This window comes from Chelonia mydas, chromosome 22, assembly GCF_015237465.2.
Source record: "Chelonia mydas isolate rCheMyd1 chromosome 22, rCheMyd1.pri.v2, whole genome shotgun sequence".
NCBI lineage: Eukaryota > Metazoa > Chordata > Testudines > Cheloniidae > Chelonia > Chelonia mydas.
Genome location: NC_051262.2, coordinates 13,291,359 through 13,312,651, shown reverse-complemented (window position 1 = coordinate 13,312,651; position 21,293 = coordinate 13,291,359). Strand labels below are relative to the sequence as shown.

Sequence of the window (21,293 nt, the reverse complement as noted above, 5' to 3'; positions counted from 1 at the left end):
GGTCTGAGAAGCAGTGAACCTGGTGGGACTCTCTGGGAAGCAGCAGGATGGGGAGGGAGAGCGGGAAGGGCCGTTCTCAGCAGAGAAGCCAAGGACCAAAGGGGGCATGGAGACTGAACTGTTCTCTCACTGCTAGCTGAGGGGCCCCAGGCCAAGGTGAGCTGGGCCTGGTGTTGAGAGAGCTGCCCTGGGGCAAGAGGACACCAGTCTCCAGGGCTGTTGATCCAGGTCCTTCCCACAGTTAGGAGAATACCTGCTAGCCCTGCAAGGCAACCCATTGCAGCTGCCACTGCTGGGGGGTTAGTGCTTGGCCACGATGGGGCGTCCACACGGCCCCTTTCCCCAGCATAAACCAGGGCCCTAGATCTCCAGGGGATTGAGCCCGAACTCTCGCAGTCTCTCCTTCTGCTCCGTGTGCATGGCCGTGGCTTCCTTCTCCCAGCAGCCCTGGGCAGCTGCCAGCTTGGAAAGGACTCGGTCTAGACTGCCCTGGAGGGAGAGAGCAGAGAAGCAACAGGTGAAGAACAGCCGCTAAGGGGGGGCCTCCTCTGGATCAGGCTGTTAGGGGCCTAGTGGGGAGGCTCTGGAACTGGGTGCCTAGATGCTGCAGTGGAGGGCATCCTGGGAACACACAGAGTAGGTAGCCACTCTTTGCTCTGTGTCTCTGGTTAATTGGAGATAGGACCCCCAGCTTTGTGGAGCAGGGCTGGCAGGTTCCTCTAAGAAGAGGAAGATTCTTCCAGCCCACCCCATGGCCTGCTCCGACAGGGCTCGCCCACCCCACAGGCATGGCGCCAGACCCCTGGCACAGCGACTTACGTGCAGGATCTTTTCATACTCTGACTCCATGGCATCGATTTTGCCCTGCAGCTCTGCAATGGTCCGGTCCTTCTCCCCCAGCACCTGCTCTCTCTCCGCCCGGGCCTGCTGGATAGCCTCACGGCAAGTTGCTGCCAGAGAGAGACACCAGGGAGTGAGAGGAGGAGGGCAGTGGAGTGGGAATGTTGAATAGCTGCAGGGGATGGCAGGCAGCAGAGCCCAGCACCGGGGCCTGGGTAGGAGGTGAAGAATCAGGACTGGAGCTGGGGCTGGCCTGACCTTGAGGGCAGACGAGCAGGTAAATGCACCACAGCGATTGTGTCAATGACAAAGTGCCCTCTGCCCCGGGCACAGGGTGCTGGGCATCAGCATCAAATTCTTTGCAATGTATGGAGAGAGGCCACCCCTTAAACAGCACCAGAACCAGCCAAGGGGTGAGGAGTTCACCCACGTGGGGTCCAGCAGCATTGAGACCAGAGCACACCTTGGGAAAGGGTTGAGAGGCTTTTCCCAAAAGGGGAGGGGAAGTGGCATGAGACAGTTTTGGGCAGGGAGGAGGGGGGGAGTTCCAACCCCCAGGAACCACACCACCAAAAGCTCCATTGCTATCTGACTGCAGCAGAAGGTGCTTGAGCAGAGAGCCCAGCGGGGAAGGTGGATTCTGCGTGCGGGATTTCCCTATGGCTGCTGCATGAGGCGGAGCAGAATCCCCTCGCTCTCCTAGCGCTGCAGGGGCTGTGAGGGGTTGGGGAGGAAGAGATCTTGTCACAGTGGTGTTGGCGGAGAGTGCAGGGCTGAGAGGCGCCCAGACTACAAGATCAAAGATGGGATCCCACTGTTTAGCGTTCCCTTTGGACGGAAGAGGTCCCAGCCTGGATTCCAAGGGCCCCACTAAGCCTGCAGGGGAAATGCTGCCGGTCCCAGAGAGAAGCACATTCCCAGAATTGCCATTCAGCAGGTGACAACGTGTCTCAGAAATTCCCTGCTGGCCAGCGCGCACATCCCCGCTTCCTGGGGGGCAGAAACATGGCCATGAACCACCCTACCGGCCTGGGTCACCTCCCTCCATCCCAGAGTGTCAGGCTGTCCTACCGAGCTGCTCCTGGAGCTGCTTCGTCTCAGTCTCCAGTTGCTGTATGCGGGTCTCTGTCTGCCGCTGGAGCTCCTGGTACTGCCGGATCATCTCTGAGTGGCCAGGGGCACAAGGGTGGGGAGAGGAAGGGGCCAAACATGGTGACTCTTCGAGAGATACAAAAATGCAACCCAGCGGGCACGCTCCCCTCCTGTCTGTCATAGTCTCTTCTCAGAGCCCATCACTATCTCCCTTCTGTAATGTTTCGATCCTCACCCAGGGAGGCAGGGCAGGGCTATTACCCCATTTTGGGGGTGGGGAACCGAGGCACAGAGAGACTAAGGGACAGGCCCACGGTCGCACAGGTGGGCTGTGGCAAAGCAGGGGACTGAACCCAGGTCTCAGGTTAACCACTGAACCATCTGTCCCTCCCTGCCCTGCCCTGCAGAGGGCCTCCTTGTGGGAGACCCCTCCCACCAGCACTAAAGGGCAGGAGGGCTGTATGTGCAGAAGAGAGCCCCAGAGGGGAATTTTGCCCATAAGCCCAGCTGCAGGGAGCCAAAGCAGCGTAGGGTTTATATACTGCTCAGACCCCACACCACTGGCTGAGCTTTATCTTCAAGAAAAGGCCCTGGCAGGGCTTAGAGCTGTTGAAGAGGGAAGCGTTTGCTAATGGGAAAGGCCAGTGGAGGCCTTCCACATGAGGGGAGCCCAGATTCCAGACCTCGGGACAAAGGTTAAGGCTCTTGAGTCCACAGCTGGGGGCACATCTGCCCCCGGCTCGCAGCGTGCGTACGGCCCAATAGAACCAGGGAGGTGCTGCTCTGTGGGGATGGGTGGAGTGGGATGTGAGGAGCCTCCAAGGGACAATGCAGCCCCACGTAGGGAGGGCTATGAGGGAGCAATGGCAGTGTGTCCACAAGCCCAGTTGTGTTCCATTCCTCTGGGACAATTGAGGGGCACCCACTGGTCTGGAGGGAATGGAGCACATGGCTTTTGGCTGCAGCTGCCTCTGCCTGCCTAGGAGGAACGTTAGGGGTTCAGGGAGCCCTCAAGCTTCGGCCAGCAGCCAGCTGCAGCCGCCTGCTATCATCTCCCAGCCACTTCCCCACCAGGTGGTGCTGAAGAAGCATGTAGGGGTTCCCTCTTAAAGCAGGAGGATGCCACACCCCACAAGCATTAGGCAACAGCGCCCCAGCCCCTCACCTTCGTAAATGTCTTTCTTGTCGTCCCGTGACATCTCCAGCTCCCGCTCCAGCTCCAGCAGCCTCTGCTTGAGTCCTTCACTGTCAGCCTTCACCTGCCTGGCCACGTCCCTCCGGAGGGCTGCCGGGCACGGAGATGCATAGCTCAACAGAGAGGCTGGAACCTACTCCCCTCCCCTGACGTGCTGCCCCCAGGCGGGTACCCGGCAACGTTGCCCCTGGAGTCTGTGAATTTGGGGAAGGGACACACCTATGCACTTCCATGTGAGAGCAGGACTGGCTCCATAGGGAGTACAACGGGCCACAATACCTGGCACTTCTCTACCGTCTTCCGTGCCTCGTGCTCAGGGGGCCGCTGCTAACGGTCATGAGCTGAACTTCACAGCACTTGCATTGGAGCCCTCTGGAGCTGCCTGGGATGGTGGTGATTCAGTGCAAGGTACCAGTTGTGATCACAACGTCATGGGGAGAGGGAGGCACTGTACTGCTGGACATGCCATCTTCCAGCACTGATGGAGAACCAAGGTCCTGACCACCTGTGGTCATCAACGGGCCCGTGCACTTCTCCCAAGCACTAGGGCTCAGATCCTCAAAGGAATTTAAGCACGTAACGTCCACTGATTTCAATGGGAGTTAAGCACTTAAATACCTCCGAGGATCTGGGCCCAGGTTACTAACCCTGATTGCTTGGCCAAATTCACAGATTCGTTCATTGACTCTAAGGCCAGCAGGGCCCACTGTGATCACCACATCTGAGCTTCTGGCTAGACGGGCCATACGACTTCCCTGTTTTGAACTGGAGCACATCTTTTGTAAATCAAGACTGGGTTTTTTTCTAAAATTCTGGTGAAGGAAAAGCAGCCACCGCAACCCTTGGTAAGTTGTTCCCATGGTTAATTACCCTTGGCCAAGTACGTGCTGCTTCCCTGAAGTTCTCCCTTGCAGTTTCAATAGCAATGGGGTATTTTTTTTCACTTCCTGTCCTAAGCTGTTGCACAGCATCACTGCACCTCATGAAACAGCGGCTGGGTTCCACCCCAGGGGTGGCTGCATTCCAGGGGTGCGGGAGGGACTCCTAGGCATAACCTATAAAACAGTTTGGAAGGCCTTCAAGTTGAAAGGGGCTGGAGAGATATAAACCAATGGGCCTGACTCTGTTCTCACGTACAATGGCAGAACTCACTGACCTCGCTGGAGTTATTGCTGATTTACTTTGGTGTAACTGAAAGCAGCACTGGGCTCATTACTATGAAAGCAGACATTTCTGCAGGGGGATAGTGATTGATCCCATACGGGAAACTTGGTGGCTCCCAGCAGTTGCCTCCCCTCTGAAGGGAGAAAACTTCCCTCAGTCCTATCCTCCACCTGTTACCAGTCCCTGGTATAGCAGGACACATGTCCCGAGGAAAGAGATGAGGCTTTTACCCAGGTGCTCTTTCAGGATGTCGACCTCCAGGACTGCTTTCCTGTATTTCTCCTCCACTTCATTTTCTGCAGCAAGCGAGCAAAAGAGAGAATGGTATTGCTGATCTGATGCAGAGGATGAGATAAGCTCCAGGTAAGCATGGCCATGCACGGGACTGGAATCCTGGCTCCTCACCTACCCTGCAGCTGGATTTTCAAGGGCTCAGTAACAACAAACAGGGACAGATTTTCTAAAGATCTCCACTCCCATTTAGGCATCTAAATAAGGGCCAGATTTTCGACAGGGCTCAGCCCCCAGTGACTCCTGCTATGATGCTTAGGGCCAGATTCTCAAAACGTCGAGAGCCTGACCCGCACCCTGCAGGAGGGTGCTCTTTGGACAATCTGGCCCATAGCACTCACCTACCCTCCTGCCATGTGAAAGTGAGGAGCAGTTTTGCATTTGAATCAGACTTGCCTCAGTGTAGGAACAAGGGCCTGTGAACCATCCCCTGGGCCACCAATTGAGAGCAAGCCAGAGCAATGCTCTAACCGTTCCTGTGTCCCTTTTGGATAGGAATGTGTCTGCGATACTCCCCTTGTGGCATGCCTGGGATTACCCAGAACATTTCCCTCGGAATCGGGGGGCTGTATTTCACGGACATTGGCTAAAGCAGCATCTCCTGGACGTGTAAGTGCTGAGGAGCTCCCTCCAAAAATGCGTGCCTAGCAGTCTTCCCAGTATCCTGTCCCTACCACACCATGCCATATGGTTCCATTTTAAAGGCCCAGGGGGAGAAGTAGGGGCCTGGGAGGGCCACTCTCTTTGATTCCTAGCTTCCGCCTTGCTTGGGAGGTTATTAAACCACTTAGGAAAGGCCCTTCTGTTTCTCATCAGAATGTAGGAGCAGCTGCAACAGCGAGGGCGCAGGGGGAGAGAGGATGAGACAGCACTAGTGCTGTTGTCCCCCTGGGGACTGACACATTCCATCAACAGCGTTCCCAGCTTGAGCTTCCTGGAGCCTGCGGCAAAGCCAGCCTCTGGCCCTGGGAGTGGGAGAAATGGGGAGAGAAACAGGGATGGGGGAATCTCCTGGACTGCATGGGGGCCTCCACACTCACCTGCCACATTCTTCTTTTTCTTCTGTTTCCCTCCTTTCTTCCCTTTCCCTCTGTTCCTGGGGGCCATTGTTTGCGTTTTTTCTGCAAATAGAAATTGACAAGGCCTATTAACGCCTGTGCTCCGCGGTCTTCCCCAAGGGCAGCTCAGGGCAGAACTGTCTGTGCTGGCCACTGTTGGAGCTGCGGTAGTGGGCTAGAGAAGCGATCCAATCTGGCAAGTCCTGTGCTGCTAAGATACACAAACTTAAATGTACGTTGTGCCTGGGATCCAGGCATGGTGGGACCACAGCATGCACCCTGAGCCCGGGCTGCACCTCCCAGGGCGTGGGAATGGGGGGCTAGGAACAGCTAAAAGGCTACTCAAAATAAAGGAAAAGTAACTGTCCGTTGACCATTCTGCACTGGTTAAAAGAGGCAATTACAGAGCGGGTAGCTGATGTTCCTTCTGCAGTGCAACTAATCTAGCACTCAGAGCCAGGGTAGGGAACCAGTACAACAGTCCTACCGCTAGCCGCAGGAATTTGCTCCAGAGCAATTATCTCCGCATTCACCCCCCCAGCTCATTTTATCAGTGTAATTATCCCAGCTCTCAGCCCCAGTGCACTGGCTCCAAGGCAGTTCAGTTCTTTTCCATCCCACTTTTAGGCTCTGATTCTGATCTCTCTTGTGTAAACTGAAATAACTCCACTGAAGTCAATGGATATATTCCAGATCTACACTGCTGTAACACAGCTCGGAATCCAGCCCTTAGAGCTCAGCCCAAGCTCTGCTACACACATTCAGTTGAAAACTTTAGATTGTGCAGCTTCCACAAATGTGGCCTCCCCAGCTCCTCGCAGCCTTCACAGTGGTCTCTCTGCAGTGCTGCAACACCCTTCAGCCGCAGATCTCAAACTACTTGCTATAAGCTGGGGCCAATGGAGACACAGACAAGGGCAGTGACTCATATTGGGCCGCAAAGGAAATCAGTCTGGACTAAAATTAGACTCCTGACTCCTAGACCCTGGCTCTAACCGTTAGAATCCACTCCTCCTGCTCGTCACACACAACCACTTTTTCCATTTGCTGTCTTAAAAGCATCAGTATTTTGCTTCTATTTTTGATTTCGTAGATCTCAGTGGAGCTCCAAAGGGAAAAAGGCTTTTAAACAGTAATTTCTGCTCAAGATACAATTAACTCCCCCTGAATACCTGGAAGTGAAGAGCTTATTATTTCTTGATATGCCGCAGTTATCCAACAGGAAATGTAACCAACCCTCTGTGAGTAGCACTGGGCAAGCCTATCAGCGGTGAGGAGAACCAGTGGCTTGGTGGCTGGGAGCCTATCCTGGCAGTGTAATACATGGGCTTTACATTGCTAGGCAGCAGGCCCATTTGCTGCTATGGTGACTAAGGGAAGCTTGGCAGAGATGGACTCCAGCAGGAGGGTTCAAGCACAATCAGGAACTGGCAGATTTGCAGCCAGGCTGCCTGTGAGCAGTCAGAGAAAATGTGTTCTTTACAGCTAGGGCGGTAAAATGGGAGAAGACATGGCAAACACAGTGTCGCTCTGTGTCTCGCACACACATACACACTCATACAAACAGTCCAACAATGGCATACTGTGACATGCATCGTCACACGAATGCACAGTCACGCTCACTCAGTCTCGCTCACACACACACTTTCTACAAAAAGAAAAGGAGGACTTGTGGCACCTTAGAGACTAACAAATTTATTTGAGCATAAGCTTTCGTGAGTTACTGCTGACGTCATCGGATGCATTCAGTGGAGAATATAGTGGGGAGATTTATATACATAGAGAACATGAAACAATGGGTGTTACCATACACACTGTAACCAGAGTGATCACTGAAACACTTTCTACAGTTCAACGTGCAGCATTGGCCCACGGTTCTTGGGGCCTTTAGTGACTGCAGAAATCTCAGAGCAATATTGTGCAGCAACATTAATGGAATACAGCCAAATCCTCTAGACCAGAAAGGAAACAGATCTTGAAAGCCACAAAGAGGAACGGCCCTAATATCAAAGCCTAGAGGGATTTTTTATTCAAACTGATCATTCTTGTGCTAAAGGTGGTGGCACTTGCTTTAGGTCTTACACGTAAACACAGCATTGCACTCAGGAGTGTGGTTCCAAAAAAGGTGAACATGCTTTGCTTTCGTTACAATATGGCCTTGGTCAGGTTACTTCCCCTCTCTACCTTGGTCAGGTCACTTCCCCTCTCTATAGTTTCTCCATGTGTCAAATGAGGATCAAAGTCATCTACCACCCAGGGGAAGTGTGAGGGTTCATTAATGTCCATGGCACACTTAGAAGATACAAAGTTCGATGCAATCTGAGCCAGTTCTTTGGCTGGAGTAAGAGCTAGGCGTACTTATGCTGCCTGAGAGTCTGGCTGTAAGTGTATTACCCTCAATAGGTCAAAACCCAAGCCTTTACTCTGGTTTGAAATCACAGGAGTTTTGCCTGAGGTGGGGCTTCAGGACTGAGCACCACATTTGTTAACTCTGGATGTATTACTTTTGGCAGTGTCCCCTGAGCCGCAGCGTAGTCACTGCCCCAGAGAATGCAGGAACACTCCATCTCTGAGCTCATTTCCTCCCACCCTCTAGGTGCCTTCCAATCTGCTTGTCTTGGTTTTACGCATAAAGGGCCTAGCTCTCCTCTCTCGTACATCGGTGTCAAGCAGAGTAACTCCAGGGACGTGAATGGAGTTACATCAGGGTAAAGCCAGGGTGAGATCAGAATTCAGGCCTTGGCTCTGTCTAACCAATGGGCCAGATCCCCAGCTGCTGTAGAATGGCCCAGCGGCACTGATGGTTTTTCACTTGTTGAGGATCTGGCTCAATATATTCTGATCTCACACTGATTTTGTATCAGTGTAACTCCATTCACGTCAGTGGAGTAACGCCTGATTTACAGCGGTATAACTGAGAAAGAAACTAGACCCTAACTATTGAATACTTGTGGCACCTTAGAGACTAACCAATTTATTTGAGCATAAGCTTTCGTGAGCTACAGCTCACTTCAAGTGAGCTGTAGCTCACGAAAGCTTATGCTCAAATAAATTGGTTAGTCTCTAAGGTGCCACAAGTACTCCTTTTCTTTTTGCGAATACAGACTAACACGGCCGTTACTCTGATAACTATTGAATGTAATCCAACTATTGTATCTAAAGCTATCCACCACTCACCACTCCTCTGTCCTTCTGGAGTGCCCCTTCGAACAGGCTCCACCCTTCTCTCCAGCCAGACCCCATTCTCATTAAAACATACTCCTTCCATTGACTTTTCCTCCTTGTCACGAGTAGCTTCTTCTCACCCTCCCTTTCCTAGACTGGTACCCTGAGTCTTGGCTTGTTTAGCTTTCATCATAAGCTTTCTGGGGCAAGGAACATGTATTAGTCCATGTCTCCAAAGCACCGTATAAATCCATGGCACTATATCAATAGTTAATAATACCTAGAGTGGATGAATACATATATTGACAGTGTATTGAATGCTACTGTAAAGTACTGCAGCAGTTTAATAATTGTACCTAGTGCTTATGTAGTCCTTTTCAGATGTAGATCTCCAGCACTTTACAAGCATCGTGACCGCTATTTTACAAATGGGGAAACTGAGGCACGGATAAGTTAAGTGACTAAGATCACAAAGTAGGTCAGTGACAGAGCTCTACCCTCACTTTAATTCTGGTTAAATGTTAAGACCCTTATTGGAGATCTGAATGATGCCAGAGGCAGATGTGTCAATAACACAGTCACTCAATGTCTGCAGGGTTTGGGCTCTTTGGGTTAGATCTAAAACCCATGCCAGTCCACAGGAGTCTTTCCATGGATCTGAACGGGGTTTGGATCAGGTCCATAGTGGTCGTTATGTTTTGCCCAACAAAGAGAGCCTAACCCCCACAAGTTCTGTCACTGGGAAGTGGTGGCATCATTGGGTTGCCCCTGACACCCTGTGATGGTCACATGGGTTTGAATATTAGCCAGAATGCATAAGTATCTAAGGGGAAAAGCCTCAAGAACATGGCACTCAATTGATGTGGAAATATTTGAGGTCAGTATAATCCTTAGGAAAACTCTCCCAGGTAATTAAAGCCAGGCAGGGAGTTGCCTGTTCCAGAAATAATTACCAGCCCCCAAAGGGCAATGGAATAAAGTTTGTGAGTTTCATGTTAATGTGCATTGATTTATAGGAGGTTAGCTGGCATATCCCCCCCCTGCAACTGAAATGTTTGAAAGCGGTCCATTGGCCTGTTGGTACAATGCATCAGATCAAGAATGAAATGGAATCTTCACAAGGAATGAACATCCCCAGAGCAGAAGGTCAACATGAGGTTAATGAGAATGAAGTGGTGCTTAGACCGTGAGCTGATCTTCTGGGCAGGGGGAATTTCACTTACGGCAATGAAACCGTTGTAGCTCCAGGTTTGGTGGAAGGAATTGCACAATATGTTGCTGCTGGATAAGCAGTGCACCACCACGCAATGCGTATGCAACACCTGTGGCAATATAAGGCAATGCAGAGCATGCATGTGAAACATTACTGTGGTATAAGGCAATGGCGACACAATGTGGGCACACAACACAGTGTTGTGATATAACCAAATGGCAGGGAAGTTGTAACCTGTCCTGTAACAGGGTGGCCTGCCCCTTTAAGAACCAGGAGGGCTGCAGCCACTCAACCCTGTTCAGGTAGCACTGCCCTGCTATATGTGTGGGGGGTGTTGGTCTGAGGGGGAAAGCCTAGCAGCTGAGGCTGACTGGGGAGGAGAGTAGGGTTAGAAAGTCTCTAGGAGCTATCTGAGGACTGTAGCCTGCCGCAACTCTTTGTAGGAGGGGTGGGGGTAGAGCCCAGGTACCCCTAAGAGAGGCTTTTGCAGCTGAGCCCTGCTGGTAACGAAGAGGGCCGGGGGCTGGGCTAAAGAGTCCTTTGTTTTGTGCTTTTTGTTGTCTTTTGTCTAAGGACTCTGTTACCCTGGAAGGGGTTAGTCTCTCCAGAGGGGCTCCTTTGGAGCCAAGTCACCTACAGTGGGAGTAGGCTGAAGAGCGTGGTGGGGAAGCTGGGGTATACGAACTCCAATTTCACACTATGGCATGAAGGGGTGCTCTGAGACGGCGTGTCTTGAACACGTCCCTTGTACAAACTATGCAGCAGTACACGTCCTTTCTATCCTGCAGGGAAGTTGCTGCGGCTGCTAACTTGCAAGCCATTTCCACTGTTGCCATGGAATCATTGAATTTCCAAGTGGAGACAGGAAGGTGCTCCTCTGAGTCATTTTTTCAGAACACTCCAAAAGTGGACTTTACAAAGACAGAAGAGAACCACATCCCCAGAAAGGACGCCATTTAATGTAAGCAAGCACTAGGATGTAAATAAATTATTTATTCAAACTAAGTTGTAAAAACCAGCATTGCCCAGCTTGCAGTAGTTGGTGGGCTTTCCCCCTTAAAGCCTCAGCTCGTGGAGTCATGTTATTTTGGTGAGACTCTCCGTTATTATTTAAAAACAAAAACGAAACTTTTAGACCTTGTGGCTGTGGAGGAAAAACTTCCCTAACACTCCCTTACTGTTCAAAAAACCAGAAGGCAAAGGAAAAAAACCCAACTTTTAAAACAAGCACCTGATTTCTTCTGGCTAATTTCATGATTTTTGCTTGCTTGCAATACCGCCCAAAAGTCACCGTTCTACCAGTTTGGCTTTTCTCCGTCATAACTCCCTCTGCGATCTTCCTGGAGTGTTTTCAGTTCTGTTTTGCACATATTCAAACCTGCTCTGCCCTGTTGCAGAAAGGGGTGGGGGAATGAAGAAAGAAGATGTATTAATTCCAGAGAAATTCAGTGCCATTGTGAAATACAGCATCCTAAAAGAAACCAGGGACAGACTCCAGTATGTTGGTTTTAGAACACTTTATTAACTGGCCGTGTTTATTACCGCTGGCATCACTCAGGAGCCATGTCTCCATGGCTGGCTTTTTTGCTGCAGAAGGATTTATTCTTTGGACACAGGTTTGGGAAGCAATTAGCTTGATTCTCATTCTCAGTGGTGCTGCTGCAAATCAGGAGTGGTAACCCTGTGGAAGTAAACTCTATGGGTTTTTTTCCCCCTGGCAGAAAACTGCTGTGAGATGAGACTCGGGCCTGTGTGCTGTTTCCCTGATGGGAGGGGGGGGCAGGGTGGAGGCAATCACTGAGTCTGTTCTCTGTGGAATTCAGTCATGCACCCAGCACAGGATTTATTAATTTCTTGTTTAAAATGTTACACTTACTGTTTAAGTGTAAAGATACACATTTTGTGATATCAGTGAGGACCATACTATGACCTCTCCAACCCCTGGTGACAAGAGTGATCTCATTAGCTTCACTGGGACCACTTACCCTAATAAGTGCTCACACATAGGACTAAAGTAGTCACAGCTTGACCTGGAGTAGGACAGACTTCACACATTTACACAAAGATGGGTGAATCTAGAGGGGCCTGATGCAAAGCTGTTTGACTGCCTTGGACTATGGATTACGCACGACGGTCCCGATCCTGCAGACCTACCTAACTTTGCTAGCATAAGCAGTCCCATGGGAACTCTGTGTGGGAGCAAAGTTCAGCACGAGTCAGAAGAGGAGCCAGGGTCTCTTGGGACATGTGTGTTTTACAGCTTGTCACAAGGTAAACCCAAGCGTGGTCATAAAGGTTTCTGTTTGCAGAAGATGCAGGGTCATCAGTGTCAACAGCTGAAGGCCAGTTTCTGTTCTTATACAACGTGTGGCGGCAGGAGAGAAACCTCATGAGATCAGAGTAACAGCCGTGTTAGTCTGTATCTGCAAAAAGAAAAGGAGGACTTGTGGCACCTGTAGCTCACGAAAGCTTATGCTCAAATAAATTGGTTAGTCTCTAAGGTGCCACAAGTCCTCCTTTTCTCATGAGATCAGGGAAGTGTATGACTTTAACAAGAATGGCTGAGTATGCTGGTACCATGATCTTTATTCTTTACAGAGGAATGGACAGAGATAAACACACCAGCAACGCCTGGGGGCCTCAAGGTGCGGGTTCAGTTTAATAGGAAGTAGCTTCTATAGTCAACAGTTTCCCAAGGCAAAATGAACCTGCAAGCCTTGCATTTCCCACACCCGGTGAGAGACTGCAATCTCCTTGCTCCATTTCCTGACTTTTTTTTACGTATTTACGCTGAAAATTCTCCATTTGAAGAAAAGGGAACCTGGCTTTTTGAAAAAGGGAAATGCTGCTGTGGTGCTATGTCTGTACAATAATTCTGCTTGCTACAAAGGAAGATGGGGGGAGAGGTGGGGTCAACAATAAAACAAGCAAATCCTTTCTGGGTTGTTGCCTTCATAACACAAGTTTAAGTGGAAGGGGATATCTTGCAGCCATAAGCATCAGGGTTTAAACCCTGATTCCCTGGAATGTGCAGGTTCGGATGTTGGAGCCACTTCAGAAGCAGATGCATTGGGAACCAGGTTGTAATAGTGCAAGCCTTCTCTCTGCTCTGAATGGATATTAATGATCCCATGCAGCACTTTTTGGTAGGATGGGCATTTGCTGTGGAGTTCTTGGCCAACATTTCCCCTCCTCCTCCTGGCCTGTAGGGTTCTATGTGCTGACTGCTGCCCTCCACCCCTGAGGTCACTGCATGGTAGTGTGGCTGGTTATATGGGGCTCATGAGATGCTGTGATGGAGTGAAAGGTGCACTACATGGCCGGGGTGTGTGTGTGTGTCAGCCATTTGTCCCTTGCAAGGGTACGGGGTGTGTCCCACACACAGGCTGGGCGGATAAAAATCAGGATTATTATTTTCAAATTTAAATCAGTGTTTTTATTCACAGGTTGCTAGTTCTCTACTTTCCACTCATGTTGTAGTCAAATTGCTAACATGGATGTCTCATACTTATTCCTTTCATTTTTCTAATTGTTAATACAAGTTCAGGTTTTACATAAATTTATCTTCCTACTAAGAAGTTTCACAGTTAAAATACTCATCAGTGCTGAAAAAGACAAGTCTGGGCCCTCTAACCTCTGTGAGACTCCCACATAAGCAAATAGCCGGGGCTATATTTGCAACCAACATCACCTTCTAATGTATTAAACTTACCCAGAAAAACTAAGCTGAAATGCACTGACCAGGTTATGCTCCTTCATCAGGGTTTGTAGTTTAAATCAACAGGGCTTATGCTCCCAAGTCACTCAAGCACTCTTGAAAATACTGTTTCTGTGTACTTAAATAGGGCTCTTGTTTTGTAAAAGTCAAATAAGAGATCTAGCCACGAGGAGTACTTATTTATTTAAAAAAACAGAACTGATGATATAGTTAATTAAACTTTAATCTTATGGTGCAATGGCACCAACTTTCACATTAGTTTTACAACTGTGACATCTCAACCTGCCTTTAAAAAATGCATTTGTGATGTTGGCAGATCAGATGCCAAGATCCCCAGATCTCAACTGAACACTGACAAATATCTGGTTGGAATCAGACTGGCTCAACTGTGTGTGAGTATTGTTAAAACAGCTATTAGAATTATAAGAATGTGTTTAGTGGTTACGCTTTATGGAATATTTGTGAGCTGCTGCCTGGCGTAATCTTAACTATAATATCTCTATCCCATATTGTAAGGTAATATCTGAGTGGTTGTATTGGGAGGCTCTGTGACTGTGTAAATCACCAGACAGGAAAGACACATTAACTAGTGCAAAGTACTGATCTCCAACAGAAAATGTTACATCCTGCCCAACAGGAAAGGTCCATCAACAGCAAATTAACTATTGGGAGACAATACAGAGGATAAAAGACCTTTGTTGTTTTGCCCTCCCCTTGGTGAAGAGCCATGCACGAGGATTCCTCTCGTCAGCTGAGCTTGCAGCTCAGAGCGCAATGGATGGGAGGATAAAACCCCGCAACAAGAAGGAACTATCTCTATGCTGCTTGGAATCTGGGTGGCAAGATTTTTTAGCCATCAGCAAGAGACTCCTGGTGCTTAGGCTGGGTTAGCCCTAATGTAGAGCTTCCTTACTATAGAAGCTTCTATTACATTTTGAAACTTAACATTGTAACTCATTTGAGTGTGTATGTTTAACCTGCTTCAACCTTGTAAATATCTCTCGTTTTCCTTTTCCTTCTTCATTAATCTTTATTATGGGACTGGCTACAAGCATAGGGGCTGGAATTAGGGGTGCTGCTGCACCCCCTGGCTTGAAGTGCTTTCCATTATAGGCAGGGTTTACAGTTTGGTTCAGCGGCTTTCCGCACCCCGGCCTACAGGCATTGTCTTGGGTGTGAGAGCTAAAGTGCAACTGACTGGGGGTAAGCGCCTGGCCCTTCAGGACGGGCTGTAATCTGAGCATTGCTCTGGTTCTTGGTGAGGGGACCCTCTCTCACGCAGGCAGGCTCAGCTGGGTGGGGGTAAGAGACTATGCGGGGTGGGGGAGAGAGCGCCTGCGACTCCCTGGCGGGGCTGCCACAGGGCCTAAGGAGGTTACACTCAATAACCGGTTGGTGGAAGCTCACTGGGGAGCTGGCCACCGCGCTGGGGTCTGTGCCCCGGCTCTGGACCGCCTGCCCTGAGCCGCTGCGGGCACCACTACAGCATTATTTAAATCACCCTGTTCTAAACTGCTCCATCACGGTGCGAGGGGGAGTCTGCCCCTGTTCCCCAGGCCAGGCTGCCCTGCCTCGCTCCCCAGCTCCAGCCCTCCCACTTCCCTCTTTCCCCTCCCCCGCCTCCGGGCCCGTGCCCACACTAATCATGGCCTCCTTTTGGCCTCTACCGCCACAGTGCGCATGCCAGCCGGGTGGGAGCACGCGCAATGCAAAGCACCGGGAAATGGGGGCGGAGTCAGGGCAAATGAGCTGCCGGCTGGGCGGCTCGTGAGAGGGACGCTCCCTCCCACCCCCGGGCGGTAGCGGAGTGAGCCCTTCCCTCAAAGCGCGCGCCGGGCCGTCCGGGGCAACCAATCAGCGCGGGAGCCTCCTTAGCGAGGGCGCGCGCCGGGGCTGCGTCCCAGCCTCCAATTGGCGCGCGTGCTTCCTTCCCGGGGGCGCGAGCCGGGGCCCCTCCCACAGCAGCCAATCAGCACGCGGCGTTGCGAACCTCTTGGGGCCGGGTCGCGCGCGCCCTCCTTCCGCCCCCCCTCCCCCCGCGCCGAGGCGCGTCCCCGCTGTAGCCCCAGCTCCCAGTCCGGAACCGCCGCCTCCTCCGTCCCGTTCTCTCCGCCCGGCCGGGGAGGGAGCGGCCCGGGGGGCTCGGCCAGGCGCCCGCGGAGCTAGCGGGCGGGGCACCCTGACCCCCGCCGCTCCCCGCAGCCCCCCACCCATGGCGGCCCCTCTGAAGAAGGGCCCGGGCGGGCTGATCGGGCTGATGAAGGACGCGTTCCAGCCGCATCACCACCACCTGGGCCCGCACCAGCCCGGCGCCGTGGACAAGAAGATGGTGGAGAAGTGCTGGAAACTCATGGACAAGGTTGGGGGATGGGGAGGGACGGGAGGGGGGCAGACACGGGCAGGGGAGGGGCGGGGCAGGATTGGGCCGGAGATGGGGCAGGGGGCTCGCGATGGGGCGGGGCAGGATTGGGCCGGAGATGGGGCAGGGGGCTCGCGATGGGGCGGGGCGGGATTGGGCCGGAGATGGGGCTGGGGGCTCGCGATGGGGCGGGGCGGGATTGGGCCGGAGATGGGGGAGGGGGCTCGCGATGGGGCGGGGCGGGATTGGGCCGGAGATGGGGCTGGGGGCTCGCGATGGGGCGGGGCGGGATTGGGCCGGAGATGGGGCTGGGGGCTCGCGATGGGGCGGGGCGGGATTGGGCCGGAGATGGGGCTGGGGGCTCGCGATGGGGCGGGGCGGGATTGGGCCGGAGATGGGGCTGGGGGCTCGCGATGGGGCGGGGCGGGATTGGGCCGGAGATGGGGCGGGGGGCTCGCGATGGGGCGGGGCGGGATTGGGCCGGAGATGGGGCTGGGGGCTCGCGATGGGGCGGGGCGGGATTGGGCCGGAGATGGGGCTGGGGGCTCGCGATGGGGCGGGGCGGGATTGGGCCGGAGATGGGGCTGGGGGCTCGCGATGGGGCGGGGCGGGATTGGGCCGGAGATGGGGCAGGGGGCTCGCGATGGGGCGGGGCGGGATTGGGCCGGAGATGGGGCAGGGGGCTCGCGATGGGGCGGGGCGGGATTGGGCCGGAGATGGGGCAGGGGGCTCGCGATGGGGCGGGGCGGGATTGGGCCGGAGATGGGGCAGGGGGCTCGCGATGGGGCGGGGCGGGATTGGGCCGGAGATGGGGCTGGGGGCTCGCGATGGGGCGGGGCGGGATTGGGCCGGAGATGGGGCTGGGGGCTCGCGATGGGGCGGGGCGGGATTGGGCCGGAGATGGGGCTGGGGGCTCGCGATGGGGCGGGGCGGGATTGGGCCGGAGATGGGGCGGGGGGCTCGCGATGGGAGAGAGGAAATTAGATTTTGGAAAGGTATGTGCTGTGGGGAGAGGCTGGGGCAGATGGTAGTGGTGTTCAGGAGAGGAGCAATATGTCAGAGGGAAGGCTGGATTTCTAGGGGGTGCTGGTTAGGGCCCTGGGGAAGATGGAGAGCTTGTTGAGTGGTGGGGGGGCTGGTGTGGTGGTCAGCACCATTGCAGACATGTTCTTGCCTCTGACCTATTTGTGGTAAACCCTACCCATGTAACCAGAGGAAGTATTTTGCTGAGGTTGACCCACTTGCTTGTGAGTTCCAGCCCACTGTTGAGCATAGTCTGCTCTCTTGATGGCAAGACAGAGGTCTGGGGTACCTTGGCAGTTTGGAGAGGTCTATTGGATGAGTAGTGACAATGCACTGGGACTCAGCATAGACACTTTTTATTAAAGCAGTGAGTTTTGAGTACCAGTCATGAGACCCTGTATAATTTCCTCTATAATAAACATGCGGAGTTATGCTAAAATAAGGGAAACGAAATCTTATGCTTCATGGCATAAAATGATTGCTGTAGGAATCAGAAAGGAATCTCTCCCACAACTTCCAGCACTACATATCCAGGTTCATTAATTTCTTTTGCCCCCAGGCATCAGGGAGTGGGTACTGCCAGAGATAGCACGCTGGACTAGTTGGCTTGATGGTCTGAAGGAATGTGGTAAATTAAGTCTTAGTACTGATGGGTATATTAGTAGAGGAGCCACTGCTCTAAATAGCCTCAGTCAGTGCTTAATTTTAATTGTAGAGAATTGTGCTAACCTAGTTTATACCTAGATGAGTGATTCTGGCACTGTTCTTCATGCCACAAATGGGCACAGTAATCCAGGAGGTAGGCTTAATGGGAATATATTTTCTTTATTATATATGGTTTTCTGTAACCTTAGTTGTGACATTTTACTTTTCTGTTGTTAATATCCATGGATAAGTGATGAGACTAAATTTGTATGGGATTGAGATATATTCGTGTATAAAATGAGTGGCATACTTCATAATGTTAGGTTCAGTTGAAAGAGTAGATTAGTGCATAATGAATGTAGTTAGAAAGCAGTTGGCAGTAGTTTGGGGAGTGCCACACCATCCACCTTCTCCTATTGGATAGGATGGGTATATCTCATACAGTAAGCCTGCCGACCCATGCATGTCATCTTTCTTCCTCTTTTAACAGACAGCATTTGTGCATGTTAAGCCCTGGATCTCCTGCAGCAAATGTTGTAGCTCTGTTCATTCTGAAAAGAAAAATAGAAATACCTTTTTTAAAAAGACCAGTAAGAAACATTTATGCCAAAAAATTCCCTTTAAAATTCTCTTGGCAGACTATACAAAAAGCATGGTTTGATTGTGACCTTCATTTGCTGTGTATGTGATGAGCTCTCCTATACGTGGAGAGATGGGAGAAAGGAAAGTAATAACCTAAGCACCTTTCAAGAACCTTTTCTTTCATTGTCGATACTGAGGGCGAACAGATGAGAGAATACAAGTGATAACCAAAATGTTGGAAAGATGTTAGATATGCGTATTTCTGCATGCATATACAGATGTGTTGTCGATGCCTGGATGTGACTTGTTCTAATAGGAGTACTTGTGGCACCTTAGAGACTAACCAATTTATTTGAGCATCAGCTTTCGTGAGCTACACGAAAGCTTATGCTCAAATAAATTGGTTAGTCTCTAAGGCGCCACAAGTCCTCCTTTTCTTTTTGCGAATACAGACTACCACGGCTGTTACTCTGAAACTTGTTCTAATGTGAATCTCCATTCCCATGTATATGCCATGAACATTCATGTTCAACTACATAGACTAGTCAGGCAAATAAAGGCTTAAAAAAAAGTTGGAATTGGAAAGATGGAGATTACCTTGGTATGTCATCTTGCGGTATAAAAGCAGCATTTTCTGGGCGTCTTTGGGTACCAATACCGTTACTGATCTGCATAGTCAGGTCTTGGCCACGCACAGTTTCCTTACCATGAAATTGTGATCAGTGAAGTAAAGCCAAGGGTGCTGCAGTTGCTGCAAAAATATTTAGAGGAATTTATTTTACCTGAACTTGTGTTGGTTGCCAATTCTACAACCTCATTATGAAATGCCTTTGTTAGTAAATAGTGGCTGAAAGCTCTAGTTGTGTGTTTAATAATAGTTAAAATATTAAAATCAGACTTAAACCCTGACCTTGCAGTCTGATCTACATGGGTGCCCCCTGCATCTGTGTGGAGCCCCATTAACTTCAACAGTTTTGTATAGAGGTAACAGTTTGTGAACACACATTCTGTTGCAGGATTGGGCCTAAAATAGAATATCTGCTTCTTAACACAAATTGCCAACCATTAACCAAGACTTGGTTGAGGAAATTGCAAGGAGGTGGGAAGAACTTGTGAAAATTTTTGTGAAACTTCGTTTCTGTTGTCAATTATCTGACTACTTCAATACATACAAACTCAAATAGGTGTGTAAGAAAATAGTTGATAGGTGCACGTATGATAAGGGATCTTGTAGCTCAGACACCTGCTGTATTTGTATCTGTACAGTGACCTAAATTCATTAACATGTAAAATTAGTTGGTATCCTGCAAAAGCATTCAGGCATTGTTGTTCTTCAGGTGTGGCTAATGAATTTCCTACACAAGCTAATAGTTGTCCATTCCATTCTCTCCGCACATTTTGACATGTGCCCAACTTCCATCTGAAGAAGTTTTATTTTTGTTTCATATTAATTTTGTCCCATGTTCTTCCCACAGTTGCCTTCGGTGACCCATAATGAGGCCAAAGCTCCAGTGTTGGGCAGCACTCCTTCGTATATCCAGTGGGATGTTCATCTTCAGTTACCTCTTTTTACTCATTATTTATGCCTTGGCTGTTGATGTGGGGTTCCGTAGTGAGGCTTGCATTGGGTTTTTTGACTTGTGACCAGGGCTTCATCAACATGGTACATCAACTAGGATTCTCAAATTTTAACTCATTGCATTCCTATCTGTTAAAATTTGAAAGAAACGCTGTAGTTGTAGAGCTAATTGTTTGACTCGTTACTGCACAGGCAACAAGTATATAATAGTACACTTCAGTACTTAGGAAGTTCTGTTTTCAGTAAATCTCAAAGTTTGACAGTTGCAAGAATAAATAAGCATACCACTTTAAACAAAAATTGGACACTGGATAATCTCTTTCCAGGTTTTTAGATGGATCCCTTTCATGGCATTCTGCGCGCATCTAGTATGTCAATGTTAGGCCTTGTCTACACTGCCACTTTATAGCGCTGACACTTGCGTGGTGCAGGGGGGTGTTTTTTCACACCACCTGAGCGAGAAAGTTTCTGCTCTGTAAAGTGGCAGTGTAAACTTTCTCGCTCAGGGGGTGTGAAAAAACACCCCCCTGCACGATGCAAGTGTCAGCGCTGTAAAGTGACAGTGTAGACAGTGCACCAGCGCTGGGAGCTACTCCTCTCGTGGGGGTGGTTTTTTTACAGCCGCGGCGGCGCTTTAACGTTGGTAGTGAAGACACACCGTTAGTTGTCAGTGAAATCTTATGTTGGGTTGCCATCTGCACCCTTATAGCTTATTTGGACTTTACTTCTGCAGCCCACTGCCTTATGTGAAAGCAGCCATTTAAATAACAAGTAAAATCACTAGACAGATAAATAGTTGGTTTGGGTGTGGTGTTCAAAGTTTAGTTCACACTTTCGGGGAAAGTATACTCATACATTCCTTTTCCACCTTTGGCAGGTCATTTTCACACTTGAGTGCAGGCTGAGGCTTGTCTGAGTTGTGTGGCCTGGTGCACCTTGTTTAGGAGCTAAAATAGTGTTTGGGCTGTGCTAGGCCTCTTTACCCCTTCCAAAAAACCAAACCAAAAATGACATTGTCCTGACAGAGAGTTTCACTGATGGGAACAATTTTGTTCCCCATTGAAACCCGCTTCTGTTCTGTTTCATGAGGATAAAACAGTCCTTTTGAAAGCTGATATATCTTTAAATATTTGGCCACTTTGTAGATTAATATTTATATATTAATTGCAGCTGCAGTCCCTGATCAGGCCCCTGTCATGCTAGGTGCTGTACAGATACAGAAGTAGGCACAGTCCATGTCCCAAAGAGTTTTCAGTATGTAGGTCAGACTCTTTAGGGCCACACCACCTACAGTTTTGTTAGAATATCTGCCCCACTCTGGCAAACATTAAAGAAAATAACAAAACCTTGTACCTTTAGTATGTTTGTG

General features: G+C 50.4%; 2 protein-coding genes across 3 annotated transcripts in view; one reads left to right on the top strand and one right to left on the bottom strand.

Moving 5' to 3' along the window:
• Nucleotides 1-35: 35 nt before the first annotated feature.
• Nucleotides 36-6,943, bottom strand: CCDC153 (coiled-coil domain containing 153). Of its 2 annotated transcripts, none has more exons than XM_037882368.2 (7): nucleotides 6,813-6,943; nucleotides 5,623-5,703; nucleotides 4,522-4,587; nucleotides 3,098-3,217; nucleotides 1,912-2,004; nucleotides 820-950; nucleotides 36-489 (listed from the first exon to the last, which is right to left on the bottom strand). In XM_037882368.2, exons 2-7 carry the CDS (start codon nucleotides 5,687-5,689, stop codon nucleotides 361-363), a joined length of 606 nt encoding a protein of 201 aa, XP_037738296.1. In that variant the 5' UTR covers nucleotides 5,690-5,703; nucleotides 6,813-6,943; the 3' UTR covers nucleotides 36-360. The 2 variants fall into 2 exon arrangements, with proteins under 2 accessions (XP_037738296.1, XP_027685036.2); XM_027829235.3 differs by lacking the exon at nucleotides 6,813-6,943 and adding an exon at nucleotides 6,400-6,518.
• An 8,835-nt stretch (nucleotides 6,944-15,778) lies between these two features.
• Nucleotides 15,779-21,293, top strand: part of CBL (Cbl proto-oncogene) — a 52,770-nt gene continuing 47,255 nt past the window's right edge. Inside the window, exon 1 of the mRNA XM_037882230.2 lies at nucleotides 15,779-16,095. Within this exon, the coding sequence (XP_037738158.1) occupies nucleotides 15,949-16,095 (147 nt within the window). The 5' untranslated portion in view covers nucleotides 15,779-15,948. The remainder of the gene's footprint in view (nucleotides 16,096-21,293) is intronic.